The 18,703-nt window shown below is 39.7% G+C and overlaps 3 protein-coding genes across 4 annotated transcripts in view; all 3 read left to right on the top strand.

Annotated features, from left to right (window-relative positions):
- The window catches only part of LOC140295871 (NLR family CARD domain-containing protein 3-like), a 41,561-nt gene extending 40,995 nt beyond the window's left edge, over positions 1 to 566 (top strand). The window contains exon 7 of the mRNA XM_072379687.1: positions 7 to 566. The gene's annotated coding sequence lies outside the window, so the exon portion shown is untranslated. The remainder of the gene's footprint in view (positions 1 to 6) is intronic.
- LOC140292301 (uncharacterized) overlaps positions 1 to 18,703 on the top strand; it is a 148,407-nt gene that overhangs the window by 47,449 nt on the left and 82,255 nt on the right. The window lies entirely within an intron of this gene.
- Positions 8,945 to 11,220, top strand: LOC140295823 (uncharacterized). Its single transcript, XM_072379683.1, has 2 exons — positions 8,945 to 9,022; positions 9,922 to 11,220. The coding sequence occupies exons 1-2, from the start codon at positions 8,945 to 8,947 to the stop codon at positions 11,218 to 11,220; spliced, it is 1,377 nt and encodes a 458-aa protein (XP_072235784.1).

The following is an 18,703-nucleotide window of genomic DNA, read 5'->3' as shown; positions in this document are numbered from 1 at the left end:
CTGCAGCTCACTTCAACTGAGACCATTCAGTTGATGTCAGCTGCAGTTAGTTTGCTGCACATGTGACAAACTGTGATATCAGAGAGGAATCACTGAGCTGCAATCAGCCAAGATGAATTTCCAACCTGCTGACAGATCTTCACTGATTCTGCTCCAATGTTTAGGGACTGGTTTAAACTGATAGAATTACTCAGTTCTGTCAGAGACAGTCGAGTTCTTTTAGAAAACTTTCTTCCTGGTTAACATGTCATAGGTGTGATGACTCTGTGATGACACCAGCAGAGAGTTTGACCAAAGCCTGTCTCATACATCTTACCAAGACCTCAGAAAATTGGGTCAAATTGTTAGAAAAAAAAAGGTAGATGTGTCTTTCTATTCAAATGCGTTTTAGTTTGTTTCAAAAGCTTTTAAAAAAACATGGATCATATAAAGAAAGCAACAGAACTGAGTGTTTGTGTTAATATGGTGTTATCTACTCTAAATATTGTTTTCATTCTATCTGTTCTGTTTCCTGTCTGTCTTCTCTGCGAATTATTCACAATAATAAAGCTGAACTTCAACCTAAATGCAGCCGTGCTTCCTTAAAGCGTAAATGATTCGATGAATCTGATGCTGATGTTTCACAGAGATGTTACTACATTGTTGTTGGTTTGATTGTTGAAGATTTGGTCATATATTGATATCTAACTGTGGATGTTTCTGCTTCCCAGAGGATGAATCCAGAGTGCACTGAGACTGAGACTGAGCAGGAAAACTTCCTAAATTCATGTGAAGTCTTTGTACCACATTACAGCTCAGAAACAGAACACATGCACAGTGAGGGCATGATGCTCAACACGTTTCTCAAAGCATTTACACAAGGTTATAGTGATGTGATTTTCTTCCCCTGACACTGAAATAACGATCATCTTTAAGTGATTTCATGTCACTTTTACATCCATCAGCTCCACAGTTTTATATCTCTACATGTTAAGTATAAGGCAGCTTTCACAGCGAGCTATGTGGCAAATATCTGGAAACAACTGAGACTAACAGCCTGAAACATCCAGTTTCTACAAAGATAGCTCATATACACAGTTCTGTTGGAATGTTTCTGTACAGTCATCATGGACATTCATGTCATTTCCATTTAGTCATTTAGCAGATGCTTTGATCCAAAGTGACTCACAGGTGAGGAAACAACATCCCAGTGCAGTCAGGCATACCTCTCATTTCCCTGTATTTGTGTCCATCCTCCAGACTCCTGTGGATCCTTTTTACCTCACGCTAAAAAAGCCAATATCACAGACGGAGAAAAGTTAGATCATGAGAGAGAAAAAAACTCTTGTCTCCAATCACCCCCCCCCCCCCCTCTCTCTCTCTCTCTCTCACAGGCACTGAGAGCTCACCGCCACCCACTTCTCATCCCCTTATCACATATGTGTATGATGAAATAGTTTTTAACGTATTCTGTGTGTAAATTCTCCCAGAAAGGTAGCATCATATGATATGGCAGGTTGTGTGTGTTTTTCTGTCACTTTACTCAAAGAAAGTTAAGGCCTTAGCATGCAGGAGGTGTTGTTATTGTACCCCAACTCCTTGGAACACAGTAAACACCTCACCTATGAATACATTAAGAAACTGTGAAAATACAGTTCTTGATCAGCAAACCTAATGCATCTGAAATATGTTAGATTAAACTTTACCTTAACAGGACATATCAAATCAAAATATTCTCACACGGGGGAAATCTTCCTCTTCCTAGCTGGCTCCATCCTCTTACCTATCCTTCTCTCCTCACTCTCCCTAATCTCAAAACTATCTCTCTCTCACTTAACTCCCCAAACTATCTCCAAACTACATAAACGCTATCCAAACTCTAGTATCCAAACTATCAAAACTCAAAAAGTGAACTGACCGCAACTCTCCATAAAAAAAAACACATTTTAAATGGAGACTGAGGGGTTTCTATGCTTGTCAATACTCGGGCATATAAATCTGACAAAATCTGAAGCACTTCCGGAAGCAGTCACGTGGTTGGGACGGGTAGTGAGGTTGCGGACATCATCATTTTCGGCTCCTCCCCTAAATAAAGTAAGCCGTCTCCTCCATTACTCCCCACAGTTAGGAGATGGAAACTTGCTAATCGGGTGCAACACAGATACACAAGTAGAAAAAGCTCGGTTAATGGTGAGTGTAGGAAAAGTGAAAGTTACAAAAACGGTGAGAGTTGGAGAGCAGAGAAGTTTTGGATGTAAGGGAGTGATAACAGGGGTTCCCCTTGGAATCAGTATGAAAGTCGTAATAGAAAACCTGAGAGTAAGAAATACAACAGTTAAAGATGTTAAAAGAATGACAAGAGGGCCTGAGAAAAAAGAATCAGAAACAGTGGTTATAGAATTCGATGCAAAAACGATCCCAAAAGAAATTTATTTTGGATTTATGAAGTATAGTGTTAGAGAATTTGTCCCAAAACCAATGAGGTGCTTTAACTGTCAAGAGTACGGACATATTGCTAGCACGTGCACAGGGAAAAGAAGGTGTGCAAGGTGTGGAGGGGACCATGAATATGGGAAATGTGGGACAGGTGTGAAACCAAAATGCTGTAACTGTGGAGGAGAACATAGTGTAGCATACTGGGGATGTGAGGCTATGAAGAAAGAAATAACAGTGCAGCGGATGAAAGTGAATGAGAAAATATTGTATGCTGAAGCTGCCAGGAGAGCGGGAAAGGAGAATGATAAACAGAAGCAAAGAGAGAAACAAGTGGTGACGGATATTGGGCAAGAAATTGAAAAGAAAATGGTGGAGGAGATAAAAAGATTGGTGACATTTGTAGCAGGGGTAATAAATGCGACTGCAGATGTTAAATCTAAAACAGAAAGAATACAAATCATAGTCAAAGCAGCAGTACATCATCTGGGTATGAGGGGGATACGATGGGAAGAAGTGAGAGATGAGTTAAGTGTTCAGGCCAGTCAAGATTCATCGTGTATTGGATAGTATTAATAATAATGATAATTCTTCAATGGAATGCAAGAAGTCTAATTGCTAATGGTCAGGAATTTAAACAATTCATATATAGTCAGCAGGAAAAACCAGACATATTATGCATACAGGAATCATGGTTAAAACCAAATTTAGATTTTATTATCACAGGATACGTGGCAGTCAGAAGGGACAGGGAAGAAGGGGTAGGAGGTGGGTGTGTCACGTTTGTTAAAGAGCGCATTCCTTACAGGGTTATCGATATTGGAGTTGAGATAGAGACTATTATAATAGAAATATGGATAGGGAAGAGAAAGTTGGCAATAATAAACTTTTATAACCCATGCAGGAAGTTGGATATAAAGAAACTGGAAGAAATGGAGGGCAAGACCAATGGAAATACAGTGTGGTGTGGAGATTTTAATGCTCATAATACATTGTGGGGGAGTGAGAAAAATGACAGTAATGGAGAAATAGTAGAAGAAATGTTAGATGGACAGAATCTGGTTTGTGTGAATGATGGAAGAGGAACAAGGATAGATGTAAATACCGGGAAGGAGTCGGCTATAGACCTGACAATAGTGATGAATGTATTAGCACCACTGTGTGACTGGAATGTGTATCAAAAAGGGACCATAGGAAGTGATCACTACCCTATATATAATAAAATAAATATAGAGACAGTACAGGACACGGAGAGAGTAGGGGGAAGATGGCTCTTAGAAAAAGCAAATTGGATAGAGTTTACAAAGGAAAGTGAAGAAAATCTGGATCGGGTTAATGATAACGTGGAGGTGGAAATGATGGAGAGGGACATAAAGCAGGGGATTATATCAGCAGCAAACAGATGTATACCTAAAAGTTCAGGGAGAAAGAAAAACAAGTTAGTACCATGGTGGGATGAAAAATGCAAACAAGCAATAACGAGTAGAAATAAAGCATTTAAGTTAGTTAAAAGATACCATAACTTTCAACATTTGATTCAGTATAAGCAAGCGCAAGCAATGGTAAGGAAAACAATAAGACAAGCAAAGAGGTCGTATTGGAGGAAATTCTGTGGATCTATTGGGAACAAAACTAAGATAGGAGAAGTATGGGGAATGTTGAGTAAAATGGGAGGGGATAGGAAGGATTGGACTTATCCAGTCCTGAGTTCTGGAGATGAAGTGGCTATAACTAATAAAGAAAAGGCGGAATTAATGGTTAAAACCTTTGTTGTGGTGCACAGTTCAAATAATTTAACTGAGGAGGGAAGAAATGGAAGGAAGAAAAAGAGAGACGAAAACAGGGAGGTGTTAAAAAGAAAGGAATGTAGAGAAAACGAATTAGATGTACCATTTACAATTAGAGAAATGAAACGAGCAATAGAGAATACAAGAAGGAGTCCACCAGGCAAAGATGAGATATGTTACACTATGATCAAACATTTAAGTGAGGGGGGATTAACAAAGATATTAACATTATTCAATAAAGTCTGGAAAGAGGGGAAAATACCACGAAGTTGGAAGGAGGCAATAATAGTACCAATTAGGAAGCCGGGGAAAGATCATAGTAAGACAATAAATTACAGGCCCATAGCACTAACATCCCATATAGGTAAGATAATGGAAAGAATGATAAATGAAAGAATGATGTATTATATAGAAATAAGGGGATTGGTAACTAGACATCAGAGTGGGTTTAGAAGAGGTCGGAGCACTATTGATCCAGTAGTATGCATTGAAGATGATATAAGAAAAGCACAAGTAAATGGAGAAACAGTGGCAGCAGTGTTTTTTGATGTGGAAAAGGCATATGACATGTTGTGGAGAGAGGGATTGCTGATTAAAATGCATCCAATGGGAATTGAGGGAAACATGTTTAACTGGACTATGTGAATATATGATTTTTTATGTGAAAGAGTTATACGTTATAAGTTATAAGTTAAGTTAAAATAAGTTAAAATAGGGTCGGAGGTGTCAGAGAGCTATATGGTAGAGAATGGTACACCGCAGGGGAGTGTGATAAGTCCTACGTTATTTACAATAATGATAAACGATATATTCGACAGTATACCAGCAGGAATGGGACGATCTTTGTTTGCAGATGATGGAGCATTATGGAAGAGGGGAGGCAACATAGATCACATAGTTAAGAAACTACAGGAAGGGATAGATCAAGTGGAGAAATGGGGAGAAGAGTGGGGTTTTAAATGTTCAGTGGAGAAAAGTAAAGTAATGTTCTTCTCAAAAAAGAAAATTAGTGAAATTAAAAAGTTAAACTTGTACAGAAAGAACTTAGAGAGAGTAAACAGCTTTCGATTCTTAGGAATGATAATGGATTCTAGATTAACATGGAGGGAGCATGTGAAGGGAATTGTAGAGAGAAGTAAGAGAGTATTGAATATTATGAGATGTTTGGCTGGGTTAGAGTGGGGTGCGGATTTTACAGCATTAAAATATATATACATAGCATTAATAAGGTCTAGAATAGATTACGGTTGTGTGGGATATGGATCGGCAGCAAAAACAGTACTCTCACAATTAGATATAATCCAAGCCAGAGCATTAAGAACTTGTCTCGGAGCAATAAAAACAGCACCAATATGTTCACTACAGGTTGAAGCAGGAGAAATGCCACTAGGGCTCAGAAGAAAACAGCTGATAGCCAACTACTGGGTAAATTTAAAAGGACACAAAGAAGAACATCCAGCAAAGAGAGTTCTGGAGATGTGCTGGGAAAAGGGGAAAGAGGAAAAAAGAGCTTTGGGTGGGTCAGTGAGGGTTTAGCAGAACAACTAAAAATACAACGTATGGAATTCAGCCCAACAGTTCTTTGGACAACAATACCAAAATGGATGCTACAAGAAACAAATGTAGACTTAAACATGTGGAACATCAAGGAAAGAAATAAAACAGCAGATCTAGTGCAGGAATTTTATAACTATGTGGAGGAAAAATATGGAGAATATGTGTATATATATACAGATGGGTCCAAAGAACAGGCAACAGGAGCAACAGCAGCAGCAATGGTGGTTCCCATTTATAATAAGACAATTTCAAGAAGAACATCAGATCATTTAAGTATATATGCAGTGGAATTATGTGCAATATTGATAGCAATAGAATGGATGGAGGGGGTGAGGGATAGGAGAATAGTTATATGTAGCGATTCATTTTCATCACTCTTAAGTATTAAAAACGGAACTGCAAAAACACATCAGGAAATTTTATATGAAATACAGTTAAAAACATCCAGGTTAATGCAACAGGGGAGGGAAATAGTGTTCATGTGGGTACCAGCTCATGTAGGAATAAAAGGAAATGAAAAAGTAGACAAAGCTGGTAAGGATGCAGTAAAGAAAGAGGTGGTGGAAATGAAAGTAAAATTATCAAAAACAGAAGGGAACAGTTTAGTATGGAAAGAAATAAACAATCAGTGGAATCAATATTGGAAGAAACAGGAAAAAGGAAGACATTTATATAAATTACAAAGTGTAGCAGGAGAGGCAGGGTGTTATAGACAGAACAGAACAGAACAAGTCATTATTAGCAGGATAAGAATAGGTAATTGTAAACTGAATAATACACTTAAGATAATGGGGAAACATCCAACTGGGCAGTGTAGCTGTGGGGAGAAGGAAACAGTGGAACATGTGTTGATAGCATGTCCCAGATAAGGAAGGGAGAGGGAAATAATGAAGATAGGGCTGCAGAGGGCAGGAATAACAGAATATAATTTGAAAAACATAGTAGAATCTGCTAAGTCTAAAGAAGGGAGGAGAATAACAATAAGATTCTTGGTAAATACTGGAATAATTAAAAGAATATAGAAAAGAAGAAAGAAGAAAGAAAAAAAAAGAGAGAAATTTAGTCCAGTAGATGGCGGCATATGCAACACCAAGGATGCCAGCTGCCATTAAACATCAAAGAAGAAGAAGAAGAAGAAGAAGAAGAAGAAGAAGAAGAAGAAGATTACTCCCCACACGCTTCGAAGCCTCAGCACATTTCAGAACATCACTACAGGAAGCTACATGCAGGTGAGTCCAGAAAAGAATACATGTAGCGGTCAAACATTTGCAGAAATGTCTTCAAAGTACTTTGTGTCATTGGTTTGATTCCTGCACCTGGACACGGGCAGTCAGAACATGTACTAAAGAGTAAAAAAGTTCAAATAACCTGGCTGCTATTCACAGTTAGCATGTCCTGCTAATGCTAATGCTAATGCCAATGCTCTGCTAACCGTTGTACCCAAAGCAGAAACCAGAAACACAACATCAACTATAGATTGCAATAAGCCGGTCAGATGGACAAATGAAATGGAGCTTTATCCTTCTACCTGTGTGTTAAACATACTTCTGGACCCTTTTCTTCCGATTTTCTCACCTTGTTGGACAGTTTTGACCACCTTGTCACAATTTCCACTAAAGCTGCAGTTTTCTAAACTTCTTTCTGTAGTTTTGCTGAAATCTTTTGTCATTTAAAAAAATTGATGATCAATGTAAAATTTAGAATTGTTCGTTCCAGGCTTATCTGGGTATCATTTGGCTTTTTGATCAAAATGTGGAGAAAAAACATGTGATATGATGTGTTTAATGTACACACTATGCCATATTTCATTATTATATTTTTAAATGGGATTTAATTATGGTCACTATAAATACTTTAATTACATTACGAGTTTATGTTGTTTGAAGAGGAGTTATAGCATTATAATATAGATTTGTCAGTGATCCAGGAAAGTATCACAGGAGCAGTAGAAATATACAGTTCAGTATCAGTGTCTGATTTCTCAGATTTACACTCAGAAGCCCATTAAAAGATAGTCTGACTGTCCTCTTCAGAAGTGTCTCATGAAAGCTTCATTTTTCAGTTTCCTTTACATATCCAATATTTTCTTTTATCCACGTATCAAAAAGGACTGACCGCATGATAAAAAGGTTGTACATGTCTTTACTCATAAAGTCCACCTGCCAACATCTGGAGTTAAAATGGAGCTAAAATGATCTTTATTAGGAGGATCTGTGCAACTTTTAGGAGCTGATACTCTGATCTGACCACAACACAAGATCACTTTTTACTCTTTAACTGGACACGTATGTTTACCAGGTAAGATCATTTCATAATCAAATATAGGAGACTGTAGGTTATTTGTGCTGAAAAACCAAATAACCTGGTTGTTTTAAGGGTCTGAGAGTTTCCTTCATCTCAAACTTTAGGTTTTACTAAAGCAGCTTTCTGGAATGAGTCACTGGACGAGCACTTCTGATGCCAGAAAAACACTCCTTTATATTTAAATGACAGCCTCAGAATGGTCCACTTCATGTTGTTCTTCAGAGTTTCTCAGATCAGTCAGACAACTCCTGCTGACATGCTGTTAGCCACACAGAACTAGATCATTCCCCCACTGAAACATCACATCTTCTCAGTTTCAAGCCTCAGTCCAGACTGAAGCTCCCTGAGTGCTGAACCGTGGGCTTCAGAGTGTAAATGTGACAAATCTGAGATTACTCTGTTACTTTTCTGGATCCCTGAGAGCTTCTGGAAATGAGAACAAATTTAGAAATAGAGAAAATCTGAACTTCAGGCTTTGGGATGATATTGGGACCCTTTCCTCAAACAGTATAATTGTCTTAATGTAGTAAAATGATTTAAGTTGATCATGTTACACTGACTCAGATGAGATTCATGGGCTATTGCACACAGTGGGTGTCATTCTACAGAGTATATTATACATATATTATATTATACATTTATTATAAAAAAAAATTCTGAATTTGATCAAAAAGCTCCAAATATTTTGAACTGTGACCATTGAAATAAAAACCACGGTAATAAGTTTAATTAAATGTGACTAGATGGTTAAAAACTGCCCAGAAAGGTTTTCAAGAGAAGAAGAAAAGTGGGTGTGGTTTGACATGCTGCATGCCACAGCTGGATCTTATTGTTTGTACTGACAGTTTCAGACAGAGTCCATCAGTCGGAGGACCAGGACCAGAATGGAGCAGCAGAACCAGGATTCGAACTCTTCCACTAGGAACAGAGCCAGCTCATCCTCTGGTTCACCTGGGCTACAGGTCAGTGTGGAGGATATTAAAGATACGAGGACGAGTGTCGAGGCTCCGTGCATCCTCTGCTCATTCTGCTTTTGAATCAAATGTGGAACAAGTGTCATCAGTGTTTTCTGGTTTCATCTCCTCTCTCTGATACAGATGTGCTTAGACTGAACATGTGCTGCAAGCTGAATGATCTGCTGGAAGAACATTTTTCTGGCTCTCAGTCTTGAGATTTGAGAGGTTCAGGAGCTAATCTTCATTATTTGAGTTTAAAGTCTCTGGATTACATGAATTAAACCTGGTGGTGGTAATACTTCTGGGTCTTTAATTGTTAAATTACAAGTTTTGTAGATCTCTCTACCTCAGGGTAAAGAGTTGTTTTAGAGCGAAACAAAGGTTGAGTTAAAACAGTGTTTCCTTGATTGCTGTTGAGCTCAATGGCTGCAGACCTCTGGGTTGTAAACTGGAACAAAGGGATAGTGTAATGAATGTCATGTATTACCACCACTGTTACTTTTATTCATTTAAACCAGTGGTCATCAACCTTTTTCAGTCCAACCTCTACATGGTGTTTAACTGAACAACTTGGACAAGACTGTGCTTCATTCTATCATTTAGAAATATTGTAGCACAAGTTCCTTTTCAGAATTTCATCATGACAAAAAATAATTAGTGAAAGAGCAAAAAGCAACAGTTTACTGATTTAAAAACCTGAACGTGTGCAGAACACATCAGAGCACAGTGCTGACAACTGAGGGCACTTCTAAACACACTCTCAGCATCTCAGCACGTTTGATCTGAGATATTGAGACCTGTGGCTCAGTCTATACACATCCAGTTAGAATATGTTGGTTAGCTTAGAGAAATCTTTTGTGTGAACTTCAGAAGGATCTAATCCTTCTTCCTCTCTGTCATTGCAGAAACATATAGCCCAAGAGGGCTCCAGATGTCACTCCTGTAAACACTGTGGGAAAGTTTTCAAAAGATCATCACATCTGAGGTATCATCAGAGGCTTCACACTGGAAAGAAACCATATAGCTGTGGTCAGTGTGGGGCAGCTTTCACTACATCTTCCGATTTTAAGAAACACCAACGTATTCACACAGGTGAGAAACCATACAGCTGTGGTCAGTGTGGAGCAGCTTTCACTCAATTATCTAACCTAAAGAAACACCAACGTATTCACACAGGAGAGAAACCATACAACTGTGGTCAGTGTGGAGCAGCTTTCACTCAATTATCTAACCTAAAGACACACCAGCGTATTCACACAGGAAACAAACCATACAGTTGTGGTCAGTGTTGGGCAGCTTTCACTCAATTATCTCACCTAAAGACTCACCAACGTATTCACACAGGAGAGAAACCTTACAGCTGTAGTCAGTGTGGAGCAGCATTCAATACATATTTCGAGCTTAAGACACACCAACGTATTCACACAGGAGAGAAACCTTACAGCTGTGGTCAGTGTGGAGCAGCATTCACTACATCTTCCGATCTTAAGAAACACCAACGTATTCACACAGGAGAGAGACCTTACATCTGTGGTCAGTGTGGAGCAGGTTTTGCTCGATTATCCAGTCTAAAGACACACCAACGTATTCACACAGGAGAGAAACCTTACAGCTGTGGTCAGTGTGGAGCAGCATTCACTACATCTTCCCATCTTAAGAAACACCAGCGTATTCACACAGGAGAGAAACCATATAGCTGTGGTCAGTGTGGAGCAGCTTTCACTCAATTATCTAACCTAAAGAAACACCAACATATTCACACAGGAGAGAAACCATACAGCTGTGGTCAATGTGGAGCAGCTTTCACTCAATTATCTAACCTAAAGACACACCAGCGTATTCACACAGGAGAGAAACCATACAGTTGTGGTCAGTGCTGGGCAGCTTTCACTCAATTATCTCACCTAAAGACTCACCAACGTATTCACACAGGAGAGAAACCTTACAGCTGTGGTCAGTGTGGAGCAGCATTCACTACATCTTCCGATCTTAAGAAACACCAACGTATTCACACAGGAGAGAAACCTTACAGCTGTGGTCAGTGTGGAGCAGCTTTCACTACATCTTCCGATCTTACGAAACACCAACGTATTCACACAGGAGAGAAACCTTACAGCTGTGGTCAGTGTGGAGCGGGTTTTGCTCGATTATCTAGTCTAAAGACTCACCAACGTATTCACACTGCGGATAAATTCTTGGTTTAAATCAACAATATATATTACGGCAGATAAGAAAACCTGGGAGCAGCAACAGGAACTACCAATCAGAAGAATTTCCCTTGTTCAGATTAAAAATCTTCTTTGTGGATTACCACCTTCTCTTGTCAGGACTTTTGTTCTGAATGTTCTGTGGGTAGCACATGTTTGAAGAATCATTGAAAGTGCTTTATAATTTGTTGGGATAGTTTTAACTGTGGACAGATCTCCCACCGTTCAAGATAAATATGGCATCAGTTGTGAGTTGATATACAGAACAATATCAGTGCCTTGAGATGACATTGTTTTAATTTGGCGCTATATGAATAAAACTGAATTGAATTGAAAATCTTTTTGAAAGTAGATACACGTTTTATTATATTACACTGAACATATATGTTTTGTTTAAAGTTAAAATTCACAAAGTAGCTGTGCACCAGCTGTGGGTATGTTTGTAAACATACAACATCTTTAGAAACAATATATCATTTCAGTTTGATGTAAAGTCTAGCTTTACACTTGTTTGTATTTCATTGTTCTGCATTTTATTAAAGGTTAGATGTCAACATTTCTCATGCGTTTCATCTTCTTGCTACAGAGATATTTTAAAAAAAATTGTGTTTGGTTCTAATCTTTGTGCTAATCTTTCCCAAAGACTTAGACATTTTTAACGCAGTCTGAAAAGGGTTTGGAGTTGTTCCCTGTACTTTCCAGACAGCTGTTTGATTGTCATGACCAAAGCTGAAAGTTAAGGCTGTTCCAACACTAAAAGGGCACGAGGCTCAACTTCAAGCTGTGAAACTATGTCAAATGTCTGTTGTGTTGGTGTCAAGAAAATTCTCTCAAAATGAGGTTCAGAGTCGCTGGAGACAATACCAAACATTTATTCTCACAGCAAGGAGTCTGCATGACATATCAAGAAGCTGACACAGATTTATCTAAGTTAAAAAAAATACAATGATGCTATCGCTATTTAGTTTCCACTTTGTTTATTCTGTACATTTCTGTATATAACAGTGCTGAGCCTGAGTGAGATGGAGATTTCAATTTCCCAGAGGCAACCTCCCAAAGGGATCAATAAAGTCATCCATCCATCCAACGAGATCACTGGCCACACAAGGTTATGCGACATTCAGTCAAACAAGGATTAGACAGAAGTTGAAATAAGATAGATAGGAGGACTCTCAGTACACAGTGTCTCTTGACCCTGCAGCATCTCACACGTGGTACTTCCTTTTTGTCATAATATAACTTCATGATTTTTTTTTAACATATCTCTCCTGTTTATAATAGAAAAGAGGGTGTAAATTCACAGTAGAGTCATATATACACATGCATTTTTTTGTATATCTTCTACGTCATTGTCATTGTTAAACAGTTTGTTATGTTGACCTCTGTTTGTTCTTGGCTCTCAGTCTCCATGTTGCTGATCCTGGATCTGCTGAGATGTCCCAGGTCATTGTTGGCTTTGATCCTCATACATTTATTTTTGTCCTGAGAAAGAAGAAGTTCCAAAAAGAGAAACAGGGACTGCTTTTGAATTTGACATAGCCTATATCATGTCAGCGTTCATTTGGGTCTGCTGTTTTTCATTTAGTTTCAGACTTGTTATTGGATTCAAATGTTGATGAGTTTCTGTGACAGATAGGCTCCAGTCCCCCTGAAACCATGTAAAGCAAATGGAAGGATGGATAGTTTGTGGCACCTTTATTCATTCATTCCACTTCGGTATTGAAATATTTTTGTTCCATTCATTGTAAAGTTATCCTGAAGGTAACAGGCAGAATTTGAACCAGCTCTTGCACCACTGGCAAGTTATGGTCTCTGTGAGGGGGTGAGCTGGTTCGTAGTGCAATTATTGATGAATGTAATTGGCAGATTGTCTATGATCAATATTATGTGTAATTGTACCTTATTTATTGATTGTTTAACAGAAAATGGGTATTTTGAGTCTCACACTATAACAAATATGATAGCACCTCAATGAATTCTCTATAATGAATTAGTTTTCTAAAGAGTTTCATAAAAACTGTCTGTCCTTCCAGAAACTTACATTCCACAGCTTTGAATAAGGTATTTGATATGATACCTTTTTAATCCACCTGGGAATATGACAGTATCATAATTATGATTGTATGAGCACAGTGGTCGATCCTGTAACACCTATTGTTCAATCTGTACATGCTCCCATCAGGCCAGCTAATACGCAGCTATAATATGTCCAACCACAACTATGCAGATGACACTCAGACCTACGTGTCACTGACGGCAGAAGAACACGGGCCTGTAGATACATTGTGTCACTGCATCGAACAGATCAGTGTGTGGATGCAAGACAATTTTCTCCAGACAAAACTGAAATCATTGTCTGTGGCCCACAGAAAGAAAGAGAAAGTGTTATCGGTCACCTTGAGACTCTTAACAGCCACATTAAATCAATAACATCAGCAGCTTTTTACCATCTAAAAAACATGGCCAGAATCAAAGGAATAGTGTCTAAACCAGACTTAGAAAGACTAATCCATGCATTTGTCTCCAGCAGGCTGGACTACTGTAACGGCCTGCTCACTGGGCCCTAAATAGGCTGTAAGACAGCTGCAGTACATCCAGAACGCTGCTGCTCGAGTCCTGACTAGAACCAGGAAATACAACCATATTAGTCCAGTGCTCAGGTCTCTGCTCTGGCTTCCTGTCGCTCAGAGAATAGACTTTAAAACAGCTCTGCTCGTGTACATCTCTGACATGTTAGAGCCATATGAACCAACTTGAACTCTGAGAACCTCAGGGAGGGGTTTCCTGCTGGTGCCCAGAGTCAGGACTAAACAAGGTGAGGCTGTGTTTCAGGTTTATGCTCCTAAAATCTGGAACAGTCTTCCAGAAGATGTGAGACTGGTCTCAGCTCTGACAATGTTTAAATCCAGGCTGAAAATGGTTCTATTTAGCTGTATATATGACTCTCTTCACTTTTCATTCAATTGATTAATGATTATTTTTTGTTTTATGGAATTATTTTATTTGCCTTCTTGTGATTTTATGTAGCTGTAAAGCACTTTAAATTGCCTTGTGTACAAATTGTGCTCTACAAATAAACTTGCCTTGCCACATGAAACACAATCGATGTCATTTATTCACTTGCTACTGTACTGTTTGCTACCAACAATCAAAGTATAATTAATTTGATTTAAAGCATATTTGTGAGAGTGATCTTTTTTTTCAATGCCATTTATGCTTTTTACAGAACAATTGATATATTTAAGGATGGTTGAAGGCTGGTTAAAAGTAGTTAGATATTTCTGAAGCCGATTCTTATCTGTTTACATGTGCAAAATGATGTAATATTGTTTTACATGCGCTTAGTTGGAGAAAGTTGGAGAGCAAACTCCAACAAAACAACATGAGGAAGGTGTGGAGTGGTCTGAGAACCATCGGTGGCCATGAAAAAAAGAGTGGCCAGGGAATGGAAGGAGGCCACTGAGTTAAACTTGTTCTTTAACCCCTCTAACTCCTGATCCCTTACCATCTACCTCAACCTTATCTTACCTTAGTCTGTGTTCCAAATCTTCAACAATCACAAAAACATTGAATGATATTACAGAACTCATGCTTCATGCTTATAGCAGCAGTTTTATTGAACAAAGTGCATGAAATTGGGAACTTTAAAATAAACTACTGTTAGCGTTGTCGGGCTTTGACCTTCAGCTCTCACTGGAACGATTTGCAGCCGAGTGTGAAGCGGCTGGGATGAGAATCAACACCTCCAAAGCCGAGACCATGGTCCTCAGCCGAAAAAGGGTGGAATACTCTCTCCGGGTCGGGAATGAGATCCTTCCCCAAGTGGAGGAGTTCAAGTATCTCGGGGTCTTGTTCATGAGTGAGGGATGAATGGAACGTGAGATTGACGGGTGGCTCGGTACGGTGTCTGCAGTGTTGCGGGCTCTGCACCGACCTGTCGTTGGGAAGAAGGAGCTGAACCAGAAGGCGAAGCTCTAGATTTACTGGTCAATCTACGTTCCTACCCTCAATTATGGTCACGAGTTGTGGGTAGTGACCGAAAGACCGAGATTGCCAAAATGTGTTTCCTCCGCAGGGTGTCTGGGCTCTCCCTTAGAGATAGGGTGAGAAGCTCAGTCAGAGAAGCCCCGGGAGGGGCTCGGAGTAGAACCGCTGCTCCTCCGCTTTGAGAAGAGCCAGATGAGGTGGCTCGGGCATCTGGTTAGGATGCCTCCTGGACGCCTCCCTGGTGAGGTGTTCCAGGCACATCTCACTGGGAGGAGACCCCGGGGAAGACCCAGGACACGTTGTAGAGACTATGTCTCTTGGCTGGCCTGGGAACACCTCGGGGTCTCCCCGGAAGAGCTGGAGGAAGTGACCGGGGACAGGGGCGTCTGGGTTTCTCTGCTCAAGCTGCTGCTCCCGTAATCCGACACCCGGAGAAGCGGTAGATAATGGATGAATGGATGGATAGTTTCTTTGGTGATTCTTTAACACCTGGATCTATCTTCTCATATTCTGTATTAAAAAGAGAGGTGGACTGCATTTGTCAGATCTTAATTGATTCTACTGAAACAAAGTACCAACACCAGCTCCATAGAAGTTTCACATGTATCGTACCATCGTCATCCATCCACCCATATTCTATAACTTAATCCATTCAGGGGGTTTCTATTTCAGCCCACACTGTACAGCTGTACATTACACACTTCAGGGCTGCAGGAATCTGGTTAGACACTTCTAAACAAGTGCAAGGATTACCACTTCTTTGAAAAAAAGCTAAACCTTCTTTCAAAGCTCAAAGTTTCAACATTGTGGAACTCTGGGATGATGGTTTAAGCAGCAATGTCCCTGTTTTAGCACCAAGAAAGGTCACTGTGTCCCGGACCTGTCAGAAAATGAGTAGGAACTGTAGAAGAAGTTCTGAGGCCCTTTGTAATGCTGATGTTTTAGGTATGAGATGTTATCAGAGTAAAAGAAACAGTATACTGTCGAGACAAAATTTAATTTGCAGCAACCAACCTTTCAGGAGGTTGACTTCAGTCAGGTTCAGTCAAGTATTCTGAATCCTACATTTTCCACAATGTATTTCTCACGTAAATTATTGTGGCTCAAGCATCTGTTACAATGGACAGAGCTGACATCAGAGCACAGAGATAATCTGGTCCACTTGCATGGTGGAAACAAAATAGCAACTATGACCACGAGCTAACATTTGATTCCAGAAACTGATCAGCATCCCTTGATTCTTCATATATGTTGAGTGGTGGTGTTACACCTGGACTAAATGCACCACCTACCTTCCTCTTTAGCTTATGGTTCAAATGCAGTTGTTCTTTTATTGACATGATTTGCAATTAATTTCCCAGTTCATTCATTAAAGATGTTTTATTTTTGATCTATTCAAATACTGTGGTGAAGATAACCCTTTATTTATTATTATTAATATTATTTGTCAGAAAAGAAATGTTGAGCATTAGTGTTGCTCATATAAATGACTGCTAGAACAGAGCTGTGTTTGGTGTCTTTGAGTCTTGGTGTCAGGTTTAAATGGGCTGTTATGATCAAATCCACACTTGCATGCTTTTCTCATGATCACTCTAAACCTAATACTGTCATATCTATTACTGTCGTGTAGCACACAGCTAAAGAACACCTGTAAGCAAAGTACTTACCCTTTAACAGGCCGACCCTGTTTCTCTTTCTGGATTATGGGAGGTTCCATGTGCAGGTCCTGGTTCCACCTGATGATAAAAACAGGTGCTTCATAAATCAACTAAACCTACAGATTATCAGCATTTCTGATTCCATTTTCAGCTGTATACAGTTGGCTGAACATGGTTCAGAGCCTTGACTTGTCGCTCGTAAAGGACACACAGCTCGGTCCAGGTTCAGACTCTGTTTCAGGTTCTGGTTCTGGTTCAGGTTGCTTCCTTTGAATAAAGGTGGTTTGGTGATGTGAGTGCTGAGCTCTGACATGGAGAAGAGTCATGGACAGTTAGAGATGGTCATCTCACCTCTGAGCTTTGCTCTGGCTCTCATGTTCCCCACACAGAGTGGTTTTAGTGTCCTCACACTGATCCATGCTGCTGAATTCACATCAACTCACACACACTTTCTACCTTCATCTGCAGAGGAAACACAAATCATTCACCTGCACATCAATTCAAATCCTCCTCTCCATGTGTCAGTGGATCTTATGCTCTGATAAAAAAAAAGACTCATCACAAATGTGTTGTTTTAACAGTGGACATATATGTTCGACATTCAGCTTTAAGGGTGAGATGTTAGAGGCTGATCTCACAGTCTGAGCGTAGAAACACGATCCACGAGTTAGAATTCAGGGTCTGTTCACACAGAAGAACCCCAGAGGAAGCAGGAATACAACATGGCGTCTAACCAAACCGCTGCATGATGTCAGCTTCACATTCTCAGAATAAAACTGAAAGTTAAAGTCCTGCTCTGTGAAAATACACATGAGCTCAGTGAGATGAACTTCATCACACTGTGCACATGAACATGTCAGTCATTGACTTTAATGGTCTGAAGCAGCTGAAAAAGTACAGAGCAGTAAGACAAGTGAGCTCCTCTGAAATGGAGTCCAAGCATTAAGCAGCTCAACATGGAAATGTTCCAGTAAAGCAGAAGTCCTACATCTATGAAGTCTGTGGAACTCTTTCAAGGAGTCCTGGCCAAGATAAGCAGCAATAAATACAGAACACAGGTCCAAAAGCACACAGCTGAAGCACAAACAAAAGAAAAAAAACAAGTGCATGCAGTGGAGTCGGCCTCAAGAACTCTCAGTTTGGATTTAAAAGCGCTCCATGAAATGAGTTCCAAGGATTATTACCCTTGCTCAGATAAGGAGCATAACCCAACTATAGCTATAATCCAGTTAATCTCATCATGTAAACCCATGAGTGTGTGACTTTGTTTCAATCATTTTGGAGGAAGGGGGGCGGTGGAGAGAGACAGCAAGGTCAGATGTGGCAGTACAGACCAACAACGGCACTTCCGGTGGCAAAATGAGCTGCCACAGTTTTGCAGATGCAGCTGCTACAGGGTGCCAGATAGGGTTGCCAACCGTCCTTTGAAAAATGGAATCGTCCCATTTTTTAGTGTCAGAGCAGCTGTAAAAGTCTGGAAGAAGCTGCCACAGCCTTCACTTCGACAGCGGGGTGAAATTGGTTTTATATTTGACATTCGCCTATTTTCCAGCGTTGTAACTATAATTGTGTAGTTCCCATACCTTCTATTATCAAGGAAAGCTTTTAATTTTCTTTTAAAAAGGCATAAGTAATTGGTATATGTGATTCATTCGTATTCAAGGCTTTTATTTTGTAAAAACTCTTGTTTTTAAAGATAGACACCAAACCACTTCTGATATGTTCATGAACTCATTGCGTAGTTCCTGCACCCTCTATTTTTTTTTTCAGACCCCCAAGCGACACCGGGCAAGCCGTCCCCTCATTAATGGACACACGCTTCGACTCCTGTCCGT

The sequence above is a fragment of the Leuresthes tenuis genome, unplaced genomic scaffold (assembly GCF_036924035.1).
Source record: "Leuresthes tenuis unplaced genomic scaffold, fLeuTen1.0.hap1 SCAF_1, whole genome shotgun sequence".
Classification (NCBI taxonomy): domain Eukaryota; kingdom Metazoa; phylum Chordata; class Actinopteri; order Atheriniformes; family Atherinopsidae; genus Leuresthes; species Leuresthes tenuis.
Note: the sequence above shows the minus strand (reverse complement) of the source record. Positions and strands in the feature narration are given on the sequence as shown.

Bases quoted from the DNA above. Each gene is read 5' to 3' on its own strand.
- LOC140295823 (XM_072379683.1), top strand. From the start codon at position 8,945: ATGGAGCAGCAGAACCAGGATTCGAACTCTTCCACTAGGAACAGAGCC. The intron at 9,023-9,921 runs GTCAGTGTGGAG...CTGTCATTGCAG, and splicing joins CTGGTTCACCTGGGCTACAG to AAACATATAGCCCAAGAGGG.